Source organism: Cottoperca gobio, chromosome 22 (assembly GCF_900634415.1).
Source record: "Cottoperca gobio chromosome 22, fCotGob3.1, whole genome shotgun sequence".
NCBI lineage: Eukaryota > Metazoa > Chordata > Actinopteri > Perciformes > Bovichtidae > Cottoperca > Cottoperca gobio.
Window position 1 is genome coordinate 5,161,906 of NC_041376.1, and position 12,702 is coordinate 5,174,607.

Sequence of the window (12,702 nt, forward strand, 5' to 3'; positions counted from 1 at the left end):
GTGGTTTAGGACTGCCAAGCATAGCTAGAAGTGAGTGAGGCTCCAAACATACGGGAAGGTCTACCTGACAAACTAAAGTCAGGGAAAAGAAGTAACAATCCTTGACTTTCAGATTACAGGCCACCATGAACTACAGAACAAACCTGACCCCTCCAGACCCCGCCCATCCACCTTCCTTATTTCTTATTGGCTGTGATGGATCGCCCCCCATTCCCTATTGGCTCAAAATTCTGTCTTTCATTGTCGGCTCACACTGTCACCAGAGAACGCAAAAGCAATGATGGCGGCTTTCAGTGTGGCTCGTAGCAGCTGCGGACTGATAAACGGGTTGAGGACATCTTTCAGGAGTGTGACGCCCGTCAAACATGGCGCAGTCTCTGCCGCAATGCTGCCAAATAACCTGCAACGGGACTGTCGCTTATACTCTGTCCACCAGCTGTCCGTTAAGGAGAGGATTGACGTGAAACGGAAAGCGGCGCTGGTCGGGGGAGGTCAACAGAGAATAGATGCACAACACAAAAGGGTAAATTTAGCGAATATTGATGTTCTTATATTAATATTAGCCTGCATTTAAAATAGCATGTGTTTGGCTTTTTCATGACTAAAAGCTTCAAATACACTTGCAGCCGGAGTGGTGGAGTTGCCTGGTCCAAAGGCTCAAAGTCAATGGTTGCTGCTGGGTGTACTTTCTTCCTAACACACAAACCTACTTTCTTACCTTGCGATGGTTAGCTGTGGCACTTCTGATGCTTTACAATGTCCTGTCTTGGTAACAACATCCTGGAGCAAAGTAGCCATTTCTCTGTTAACTTCAGGCTGAAGTTCTGCAGTAGGTTGCAGGTTCAACGTTGACAAATCCCAAATATATTCCCACAGTTATTTAATAAATACATTATGGTTCCATCTAGTTCCCCCCTCCCCATCAAATAAAATGTAGGCTAATTGTCTCCCCTGAATTTGAATGTTTATTATGATTATTATTCTTAGTATTTATTCTTTATATTACATTATTGACTTAATTTTGTATTTAAATTCTTATATTATTTTTCTTATTATTAGCCCTGCTATTATCAAAACTTAAATTCTCTGAGATTGAAGTTGCATAATAACATTTCTAAATAATAATAAATATTCTATTATTAAAATATTTTGTTGATTTTTACCTTCAATTGTACCCAGGGAGCAAAAAGAGCCATGTAAATAGAAATGTTATTCAGGAATGTTAAACTAATGCAACGGTAAGAAGTTTGAGATTCAAATTTAATACAAATACAGTGTTCAAAATTAGACGACTTTAAATAGGATTTTCCATAATATGACGTGTCAATATAATTGTATTATAATCTTTGCAATACCCTCATTCCCACTATAACCAACGTTTTCTCATATTACACATAATTGTACATATTTTGTTTTTATTTCTACCTTTTTTAGTGCTGGTTTTTTTTTTCTCCATGAAGAATTTACAACACCGGCCACCAATTTGTATGGTGTCATGGTATATATCGTTACTTGGTCTTATGTGTTGCAGGGTAAGCTGACAGCCAGGGAGCGAGTGGCGCTTCTGCTGGATCCCGAGTCTTTTGTGGAGTCCGACATGTTCGTGGAGCATCGCTGCGCTGACTTCGGCATGGAGCAGGATAGGAACAAGGTAACGGCCCGCACACAGAACACAAGTCGGCAGCATCAGGCTTCATCCTCTGGGGTTTGAAATACTTATTGTCATGTCTTTATCTCTGTCATAGTTCCCAGGTGACAGTGTCGTGACAGGCCAGGGCAGGATCAATGGCAGGCTGGTTTATGTATTCAGTCAGGTACAATGTGTAATTCTACTGTAAGAATCCCGCACTGTGGCGATGCATATCAGCTTGGTTTCACCTGTATAACATTCTTTCCATCTTTCGGTTTCTCTCAGGACTTCACAGTGTTTGGTGGCAGTTTGTCAGGAGCTCATGCACAGAAGATCTGTAAGGTAAACAAAATGAGATTCTGAGGTGTGTGTGAATCAAGCACTTACGAAATAGATTTTTATTTTATTTTATGTGGGTGTATTTGTGTTTTTGTCAATGTTTGCTCTCACACCTTTCAAACGCTTTAATGGATGCGCAACGTTTTAATGTCCTGTGCTCAGATTATGGACCAGGCCATGATGGTCGGAGCCCCGGTCATCGGCTTGAACGACTCTGGAGGAGCTCGGATCCAGGAAGGGGTGGACTCTCTGGCTGGATATGCAGATATATTCCTGGTATGGTTATTATGCACAACACTGCTCATTGACTGAAATCATGATCTCACACTTATCCAGCTTCAAGATGTCTGTACAGTAGTACACAGTGCAAGTTACTGTTCATTTTGTCAGCTATTTCTTTTATTATTTAGTCCTATAAATGTCCTATATTCTGTTTTATTTAGTAACGGAACAAAACATTCTCCTTTTTCCAGAGGAATGTGTTGGCTTCAGGAGTCGTACCTCAGATATCTCTCATCATGGGTCCCTGTGCAGGAGGAGCCGTCTACTCACCCGCCCTGACAGATTTCACCTTCATGGTTAAGGTAGGGAGCTGCACAAATACAGGAAAACAACAATCCATTTCTCTTCTAATTAGTAAACCTCTAATAATCAACATTTTATTGATTTTTAACAGCGTCGGGGTTGGCCGTTCTCTTCTCACGATGTCTAGCTTTTCTTGAAAAGTTTGTCTTGAAAATGGCGTTGTAATTATATCTGCGACCACATCGATCTCTTCTCCTCCTTCAGCCGTTGTGGGTTGAAAAAAAACCAGCTTGTAGAAATCTACACAAATGATCTCGTTCAAAGTTTGCTAGCTCTGCATAGCTCTGCCTCTCAATAGTGCGTATCCAATCAAAAGACGTGCACGTGCTGACGTTATGGTACGCCTGCTAGCTGGCCCCGGTGTCCCCAACTCGAAATCTGATTGGTTAACGCCACAGTTTTGTCTCCGTTCACTTTAAGCGACAGGCTGTTGCTTCTGAAGGCCTCAGGGCAGATTTCTTGGACCCTGGCAACACATCATGGCTGAAATATGATTGGATAAAAGCTCTAACTTGTGTGTGTGTGTGTGTGTGTGTGTGTGTGTGTGTGTGTGTGTGTGTGTGTGTGTGTGTGTGTGTGTGTGTAGGACACATCCTACCTGTTCATCACAGGACCTGATGTCGTGAAGTCTGTCACCAACGAAGACGTGACTCAAGAAGAGCTCGGTGGAGCCAAAACCCACACCACCGTGTCTGGTTAGCTTCTGATGACGCCGTTTCACACAATATTTCGAGTAAAACATTTAAAAAAATGGCTTTGAGGTCTAAAAGATAAAATAAAATGTCTCGTGTTGTTCTCAGGAGTGGCTCATCGGGCTTTTGAGGATGACGTTGAAGCTTTGCTCAACATGCGAGAGTTCTTCAACTTCCTGCCGCTGAGCAATAAGGATCCCGCCCCCATCAGGGAGTGCCACGACAGCAGGTAACCAATCGGCTTGACCGATACTTAAATAAATAAATAATTAAATAATTAATTAATAATATAAACTCTTCTGATATCTTTTGTCTCCTTTTCAGCGATCGTATGGTTCATTCATTGGACACCATCGTCCCGTTTGAGACAACTAAAGCCTATGACATGTTGGACATCATTCAAGCAGTATGTGTATACACACACACACACACACACACACACACACACACACACACACACACACACACACACACACACACACACACACACACACACACACACACACACACACACACACACACACACTTTAATATCTGCAACCACATTAAATGAACTTTCTGCAGGTAGTAAAAGTTTCCTTTCTTCATGCATATGTTCAGATAGTGGATGAGAGCGACTTCTTTGAGATCATGCCCAACTACGCCAAAAACATTGTGGTTGGATTTGCCCGCATGGACGGACGCACTGTAGGCATTGTGGGTAATCAGCCCAAAGTAGGCTTCTGGTGAGTACAATAATTAAAAGGCCAATAGTAAGAGGGGAAGGGATAACATTGGAAAGCCTTGTTTGTTGATTAATAATCTAAACTGGTGTGAGTCTTGTTTATCAGGTTGTTTGGACATCAGCTCCTCAGTGAAGGGAGCACGCTTTGTACGCTTCTGCGACGCTTTCAATATTCCCATCATCACCTTTGTGGACGTGCCAGGCTTCCTGCCAGGTATTCTTTGAAAATCTCACAATTCATTTACTGTAATCCAGTTATTGGTCATACTCTAGTTTTACATCTTAATCAGGTGAGGATATTAAAAGACTCGTTTGAGTCTCGGCTGGTATGAATAACACAATTAGCAGAATGTTTACCTTGTTAAGTCCTGAAATAAGAAGCTCAAAGATGCATTTAATGGTAAATGGAAGAAAGTCGGGTATCGTATCTCATAGCTATTGCTTAAACTATCTATATTTAGACTAAACACACACAAGCCAACAACTGGGTTACTTTACATGTAAGCAGAAACTCTCTGAAGTGTTGCTACTGTCACTTCTGACCTCACACACACACACACACACACACACACACACACTCACTCAACAGGTACCGCTCAGGAGTACGGAGGTATCATCAGACACGGAGCCAAACTGCTGTTTGCCTTTGCAGAGGCCACCGTCCCGAAAATAACCATCATCACCAGAAAGGTGTGTGTGTGTGTGTGTGTGTGTGTGTGTGTAGATGTATAAGTTAAAAGTTTGACCTAAAGTGCAATAAGCACCTGTAGCTCTTTGCATGAGCCGTGCAGCTAAATAAAATGTGAACATATTTGACATGTAGATTTAGTTCAAACCTGATGTTCGAGAGTTTGCACTTATAAGAATTGTAATATCAGCCTTAATGCTTTTAATCTGCAGCGCTTCTTATGTTGCGCCCAGCCGCTCTACAGCTTGCCGTGTCGGTCGGTCCACAACACAATTCCCCACCCTTTTTGGCGTCCACACTTGAACTCGTGGAGACTTGGGCGTATGTGGGCGCAGATATTCGGCGAATTGGAAAAATGTTTTGGTGGTTTTTCAGATGCGCAGTGAAACCCTGCATGTTGTCAGAGTACAAAAAACAAATGGGTGTTTTTAGTTATGTGGGGGACTTTGAGGAAAATCATTGTTGTACACTTGAAGACATTTGACCCGGTGTGTGTGTGTGTGTGTGTGTGTGTGTGTGTGTGTGTGTTCCAGGCTTACGGAGGAGCCTACGACGTGATGAGCTCCAAACACTTGAGAGGAGATATGAACTACGCCTGGCCCACAGCTGAGGTTGCCGTCATGGGTGCCAAGGTACAAAAGCAATGTTTCCGTTCTTCCGTCTTTCCATCATTCCTTCGTTTGATGTGACGGTGACTGTGCAATGTCTGCTTCTTTCTTTCTTCCTCTCAGGGTGCTGTTCAGATTATATTCAGAGGAAAGGAGAACCAGGCGGAGGCAGAGGCTGAATACGTGGAGAAGTTCGCTAACCCCTTCCCAGCTGCTGTCAGGGGTAAACTTTCTCTTTATAGCTCTATATACACTATAACTTTTTAAGTGTGCCAAAACTACAAATATATATAATGCATTATATGCACATTTTTTTTTCTTTTCAGGCTTTGTGGACGACATCATCGAGCCAGCGACCACACGCAAGAGGATCTGCAGAGATCTGGAGGTGCTGGCCAGCAAGAAGCAGATCAACCCCTGGAAGAAACACGCCAACATTCCTCTGTGAATGTTTCCACATTAACACCGTCTGAGGGCGCTCGCTGTGGGCGCTCGCTGTGGGCGCACGCTGTGGGCGCACGCTGTGGGAGTTCTTTGATATCGACTTTACGTTCAATATTGGTGCTCTGTAAAAAAAAATCGGCAAATGTACCGAACCGCAATAATAGTGGTCACACACATTTAAGGTAGTCGTCACATCAGTCGTGGCCATATTGGTCACTATTGTTGTTATGATTTGACATTTCTTTTTGATTGCACCTGAGGTATAAGGGTAGATTATGTATAAAAGGCTGACGGAGAAAACACACTAAACTGTCCACACGATGGTATAAGTGGAAATGCAAACGCACTGTTGCCACGTACAGTGTTTCCAACGTTGTGCGTGTACTGTATTTAGTCGTGGAGTTTCTTGGTGAACAGTCGTTTGTGTTTTCGGACGCACTCCCCGTGTTTGATGTCCTTTTTTAGTTTTTAGGTCAAGAGAAAGTTATCGTCACAACCTGGAACTGTGCCTTTCCTCTCTGCTCTGCCTTTTGTCAAATAAATCATGGACTCGATACCATGTGTGTTGTTTACTTCTAATGCAATAGTTTATACGTGTAGTCATGTTGGTGTTTGACAGATTTATTACTTTTAAAGAGAAGCACATGGTTTGGAGTGACTGCTTTGTCAAAACTAATTAAATGAATGCAAAAGTTAAGAAATAAATACGCTTAATTGATTTCTTGCAGAGAGATCGATGAGATTAAGCTAATGTGTGTTTATTGAATACGCTACATCGACATTACGTTAAAGTTTAACTGCTTCGCTTGTTCTGAAGCTCTCGACTGCATCACATGGTCTTCATCAGGAGATCGAGTTGCCGTGGATCATTTCTACGGTCGAGCTGAACCAACATGGACGAGAGGAGCTCTGAATGTTACAGTTCGATGGCAAATGAGCAGCTGCTTTGAACTACACTGAGGTTGTGAAACAAAGACACACACACACAAACACTGGTCCATAAATCGAATACAGATTTTATTTTATTAAAAAGAATTTAGGTTCACAGAAGAAAAACAACAGGCTTGTAGAGCATTTTAGGGCAACTGATGTCAACTGCACTGCAGAAAAGATCCAATTGTCTCTGATATTTACAGGAGGACTGCCAAGCCAGCCAAGGGAAAGGTAAATGATTGATTAACCGACGGTGTGTGAACAACGATATGGCTGGAAACATTCAAACTAATCTGTCAGACATAGAAATCCACCAGAGCACTGATTTGAACAATAACAACAAATCTTAAAACTTCTTGGATCAGATAACACTGAAGGCGGGTGTAGAAACTTAACTAGATCTGACCTGTAAAATGAACAAACCTAACAGATAATCTGCTGTAATACTGAAGTGTGAAACGATTACAATCAGACCATACAGCGCTTAAAAACTGGCATCCCACAGCAACACTCTGAGCTTGGTAACCGTTAGATATGAGTTACGGGTGTAGGGCAAGGGGCTGGAATATACTGTAAGTATGTAGGCCACAATTTGGCAACAAACAAGATACATATTCAAGAAAAAAGCTGTACAAACATCAGACAAAAACAAAAACACACTTGATTTAAAACTTTAGTACTAAAGCTACAGAATTCAAAATATGTTTATTGTCTTTTTTTAAAACGTTTTAACTTTAAAAAGCAGTTATTCAAGGGTGTGTGTGTGCAGAACGTTTCCGAGATCTGAGAGGGTGGAGGCTTCTGTCCGAGGTGGTGGGTGGGTGTTTGGTGGCTTCACCCGCTTTTGCTTTGACGTCACACACAAGACAGTTACATCACTTCCGCCAGGTCAGTCTAACAGCTGTTGACCTCAGTGTGCATGTGCGACCACACACACACACACACACACACACACACACACACACACACACACACACACACACACACACACACACACACACACACACACACACACACACACACACGGCGAACAGTGAGAGAAGAGGGGTCGGTGGGCGATAATAAGAGCAAAGATATAGAACACTTAGTATTGAGATCCTCTCTATGTCGGATTTAACCAGACGGATTGAAGTGAGACACTAAAAGAAGGGGGGGGGGGGGGGGGGCCCGGGGCTGTACAGTGTTACGCTGCTTTGAACAAAACAACTGTACATCTGTGTAACAGGGAACCATAAAAACTGCATACTTGTCGGCCAGCAGCAGGATTACTTAGCCATCAGAGAGCTAAACCAACAGGCTGGAAAGGAGGAGGAGATTTGAAGAAAGACGAAGCTCTTGAGTAATCCGGACTAGATTCTGGAGAATATTCTGGATCCTTCGGTCCGCCTGAAAGAACAGAGCCGACCCTCGCTTTACAGGTGAGATCCAGCCGATGCGGGATCCATCAGTCGATCCACTGGACAAACATCCTTCCATCACGTCTTGTAGAAAGAGAAAAGTACTTCACCAATGTTTTTTTTCTTATTCTTAAGAGTTTGATTGACAGGTTATCTGGGTTAGACGTCCCAAACCCCCCTTCTGTTTACTCCTGATGTGGCTCCTGAGCTCAGGATCTTTGCCTCTTCCCAGATCAGAACATGGGCATGCTGAAACCCTGGAAGAATGCAGAGCAGAGCGACGGTCAGGCAATCTTAAACACAAAACATCTCGGCTGCGACCCTGCAGTAAGACGTCGGTTTTGACCGATGGCCACTAGGGGGCGCCAAAGTTGAAAGGTTCACATTCTACATACAGTGGCTTTAAAATGTGATGTGAAAAAGTTTAAATCAAAATCAAATCGTTTTAAATTTGAGATTACGTTGGTTTCGTTCAAAGATATTCAGTTTACTAACGTAGTAAAATAAAAATAAAAAGCAAATACTCAGATTTTAGAGGCCGGAAGCAATGAATTATTACATTTCTGCTTAGAAAATGACTCAATTAATTATCAATATAGTCTTAATTTTGTGTTAATTGGCTAATCAATCAGATTGTTTACTCATCAAATTGTTTACGTACCGACTCGTCCTCGATCATGGCTGCAGAGTCAAAGAAGTCTGGTCTTAATTCTGCTCTTTCACGTCTGTTCCTCGATGGCGGCTGGGACGGACAAAAGCCAAAATCGAGACATTTAAAATAATGACTAAACACGAGGACCTTTATCTATTTTTATTTGGTGTAAATCAAACGCGGTGGGAGAAAGTGACGTCACTGACCAGGTCGATCACCATAGTGTCTTCAAACTCCTCGTTCATGTCCTCCAGCTGGCCCCGCGATGACATCATCACGTCCTCGAAGATGGGCTCTGCGTCATCCTCCATCAACCCACGCCTGATGGCAAAAAAACATAACACACCATTAATTCTCTTTTTTTCTTATTGGTTCATCACTCATTTAAAAAAAAAAAAAAAACTACTGTTGTACATTTGAAAGCCGAGTCGTCAGTTTGCTTGCGTCACACTTACACAGTCTGCCGGACGCCCTGATTGCTGCGTGCCTTGATGTAGTTCAAGCCCGTCCGGTCCTTCCTGTTGACCTCGTCCATCTTCTGCTGGCCGAGCCACGACATCTGCATCTGAGGACTGAAGAGCAAGCAGAGGGTCAACACACTCGGAGTTCCTTCAGGTTCACACAAGTCAGGTCGATGTGTGTTCGTAAGAGTGGCTGGAAGATAAACTGCAGAGTCAAATATTCATTCATGAATTAGCTTTAACATATCAATTTTTGGATTTGATTGTTTTTCAAGAATCTTTCCAGGACCGGAAATACAAAAATTCTAATTCATTACAATTCATTGTCAAATTCCATGACTTTTCCAGGTTTTTCATGACCAGACAAAGAACCCTACGTATACTTTCATCATGTGTGCACGCTCACTTGTGCACAAAGTCGTTCTCCGATCCGGGTTCTGAGTCCGGGTCGGGCATGTGTTCTGCTGGTCTGTTCTCTCTGAGGACTGTTGAGGTGAGCTGAGGAGTCTGCAGCGCTCCCGGTGTCTGAAGAGTGTCATTACGCAGCAGCCACGAGCCCTCAACGCTGCTCTCTTCTGAAAATGAACACACAGATGAGAGTAAAACAGAAATCAACAGATTCAGCGCAGCAAAGCCGAATAAACCCGAGCGACCCTCCCCCCCCTGGTCGCGCGCCCCCTCCCCTCACCCTCGATGCGTTTCTTCTGTATCGGCAGTCGTCCCTTCTTGCTGCGGACTGAGCCGGCCTTGCTGCTGGAGCCCGACGTGACGGACATGTGGTCCTCGTCTCCTCCCGTCAGCAGGCTGTTCCTGTAGGAGATCAGCGGCAGCCACACGTCCTCCCGACGCTCCGACATCGTCTCCGACATGAACTTCTCCAGGTACGAGTGGCTGAGGAGACACGCAGCAATGAAACATAATTACATTTCTTTTGAAATGAAATACTAAAAGTGACGTGAAGTAAGAGCACTTACACGGTCTTCTTGTCTTGGCGGATTAGTTTGGAGGAAAATTCACTCAGAACCTCCAGGAAGGCCAGGTTGATCGGAGGAAACTCTGATCCTCGGGGATTCTGGTACTTGAATGCAAACTCTATTCCATCCCTGGTACGAGAGAGCGAGACAGAGACAGAGGTGGAAAGTAGAGACGAGGAGAGCAAAGAAATGAAGAGCAGCACAAAGGAAACGACAGAAGTAGCAGTATTAGTAATAGTAGTGTTACTAGTCACTTCTCTGACTTGCTAGCAGAAGATATTTGCATGTTTAAGACAAACTCTTTATGTTGAATTGACATTCCCCAGCTTATCTTAAAAGATCAAAATTAAATTACACCAGTGTTTGGTTTATTTTCCCTCAGCATAGAAGCAATTTGAGTTTGCAATGGTAGCGCTGACGAGCAGAGGCTGCGGTGCCGAGCAGACACAGACACATCTTTGCTCATCCTCTAAAAAGTTTGTTTCCTATTTTCTCTGACTTCCTCGCTCCGTACGAGTTGCATTTTAAAATGCGTGACACTTTAGCTATTTCAAAAAGTGTCACCTGCAGACGTCCTAATCGCCTTTATCTCTCTTGAACCTCAGCGAAAAGGCTTTCTTGTCTCCAGTGCACGACCTCATGCTCTTACTTGTGCAGCGTGGCAACCGCCTCTCTGGTCTTGATCTGATCCAGGCCGAAGGTGAGGGCGAAGCGGCGGGCCAGCTCCTTGATGCCGCTGACGTGGGACGATGTTCGGTCCAGGTTCGGCCCCTGATCCTGCAGCAGCTCATTGAACAGCTGCAACACACACGTTGACAAAGTGTTTGTTTGAGCGCTCATAAGTTAAAGAATGCACTATTTCAAGCCAGGGATCTAAGCATGTAGTTATATTGTCTTCAAAGTCTCACCTGCTGCAGACTGAGGATGAGCGTCTTGGCACAGAGGATCTTGTCAGCCTGTCTGGTTTTACTCAGAGTCTCCTTGATGATGTCGCCATAATCATTATAATACTGTGGCAGAGAAACAAAACAGTTAAAAAAAGAATCCGCACGGTGACAGTTTAGTGTGTTTGTATCATCGACAGATTCTCCTCGGCAATCAAAACCAGAATCTGTGCAAAACAAATGTTTTACATCCTCCATCAAAGCTTCTTTTTAGTTCCTTGTTTCTCTTATTTATTTCACTTGCACTCCTCTCTTTTGTAATCATTGCATTTGTTCACTTCACATCCTAGTGCCGTCTCATTTAACGACCACACTGCATCATAAAGCGATATTAGGAAATGTAAAGATATTGCTCAGGGACATAGTCAGGGACACCTCTTTAGATAGTTTTAATGTCTTTACATCGTCTCATCTTACTTTAACCACACGACCTGCTGACTTCCAGCTTGTACCCGTTTCATATTGCCTTTGCATCATGTTTATATTTGTGTCACAGTCACCTTCATGTAGTGCTTGAAGATGTCGGCAGCAGCGGGCATGTCTACGATGTCGTAGATGATGAGTTTGCAGAAAGCCGCAAGCAGGTTTCTCCTTTTGTGGAGTGCCTCGATCTTGTTGGCCTCGTCCTCCTCGTCTCCCTCTGCGGACACAAAGAGTAATGAGGAGAGAAGAAGAAAAAGGAAAATATTCGATGAATGTCGCTTATCTCATTCTTATGCAACTACTGAAACATTGTCCTCGGACTCAAAGCAGTTGTCCTCACCCATGCTCTGACTCTCATCGTCCTGGTCGATGAAGACGTGGTCCAGGACGAAGTTGAGCAGCTCCTTCTGCAGAGCGGCGTCCGGGTTGAAGACCAGCGGCTGGAGGCCCTCCCTGCCGCCAGACACCAGCTGGTAACTGAAGATCATCAGCAGGTCGCAGAGAAGCATGAACGCCTGAATAAGAAGCGCAAACGAGGAGTTATGATTGGATGGAAAGGTGTTGACTGTGCATTTAACAACAAAACTAAAGACTTGTGACAAAAGAAAAGAAAATGAGCTTAAACATGAAGGTTGTGAGCCGGTCGCATCAGGTGTTGTGTCGTTACCTGTTCTTTGACCGGTGTGTTGACGTTGGACAGGCACTGCTGGCACACGGCCAGGAAAGACTTCACCACTCTCCTGAGAGCCACCAGGTCATCCTGCACGCGCACACACACACACACACACACACACGCACACACACAAATTAGTGTCACAAATAATGAGCCCTTTAAAGGAAATCCATATTTAACAGCAGTATCAGTCAGTAAATGTCTCGCCCTGGCTAACTGCACCAGCTAAGTAATGAAGCTTTAATGATTTCATTAAATCATCGACGAACTTCAACGAGGCAGAAGAATCGATGCACTTTGTGTCGACGCTGGTCGAGCGTCTCATAAAGATCAAACGACGATGATGGAGTTTTGTTTAGAGATGAAACGCTATGAAAATGACCACGTTATTAAAACGTGCTGAATGATTTACGCTCTGGTACCCACATGTGGAATATTTCAGCTGTTGTGCAGAACGAATAAACCTAAAGCTAAAAACACCATCTTTAAACTTTATATACCAAAAAGGGCAAAACACATTTCCCAGCAGTGGATT

At 43.6% G+C, this 12,702-nt stretch overlaps 2 protein-coding genes across 2 annotated transcripts in view; one reads left to right on the top strand and one right to left on the bottom strand.

Annotated features, from left to right (window-relative positions):
* Nucleotides 1-255: 255 nt before the first annotated feature.
* Nucleotides 256-5,634, top strand: pccb (propionyl-CoA carboxylase subunit beta). The gene is made up of 15 exons (XM_029460224.1): nucleotides 256-523; nucleotides 1,532-1,651; nucleotides 1,746-1,814; nucleotides 1,916-1,972; nucleotides 2,132-2,245; nucleotides 2,443-2,553; nucleotides 3,141-3,249; nucleotides 3,355-3,475; nucleotides 3,571-3,652; nucleotides 3,847-3,971; nucleotides 4,077-4,184; nucleotides 4,560-4,660; nucleotides 5,192-5,290; nucleotides 5,390-5,489; nucleotides 5,593-5,634. Exons 1-13 carry the CDS (start codon nucleotides 278-280, stop codon nucleotides 5,266-5,268), a joined length of 1,440 nt encoding a protein of 479 aa, XP_029316084.1. The 5' UTR covers nucleotides 256-277; the 3' UTR covers nucleotides 5,269-5,290; nucleotides 5,390-5,489; nucleotides 5,593-5,634.
* A 1,067-nt stretch (nucleotides 5,635-6,701) lies between these two features.
* stag1a (STAG1 cohesin complex component a) overlaps nucleotides 6,702-12,702 on the bottom strand; it is a 39,054-nt gene continuing 33,053 nt past the window's right edge. Inside the window, exons 21-32 of the mRNA XM_029460858.1 lie at nucleotides 12,162-12,254; nucleotides 11,835-12,009; nucleotides 11,572-11,711; nucleotides 11,036-11,137; nucleotides 10,777-10,925; nucleotides 10,128-10,256; nucleotides 9,842-10,044; nucleotides 9,560-9,728; nucleotides 9,148-9,264; nucleotides 8,899-9,013; nucleotides 8,702-8,782; nucleotides 6,702-8,297 (exon numbers count right to left, since the gene is read on the bottom strand). Of these exons, the coding sequence (XP_029316718.1) occupies nucleotides 8,274-8,297; nucleotides 8,702-8,782; nucleotides 8,899-9,013; nucleotides 9,148-9,264; nucleotides 9,560-9,728; nucleotides 9,842-10,044; nucleotides 10,128-10,256; nucleotides 10,777-10,925; nucleotides 11,036-11,137; nucleotides 11,572-11,711; nucleotides 11,835-12,009; nucleotides 12,162-12,254 (1,497 nt within the window). The 3' untranslated portion in view covers nucleotides 6,702-8,273. The remainder of the gene's footprint in view (nucleotides 8,298-8,701; nucleotides 8,783-8,898; nucleotides 9,014-9,147; nucleotides 9,265-9,559; nucleotides 9,729-9,841; nucleotides 10,045-10,127; nucleotides 10,257-10,776; nucleotides 10,926-11,035; nucleotides 11,138-11,571; nucleotides 11,712-11,834; nucleotides 12,010-12,161; nucleotides 12,255-12,702) is intronic.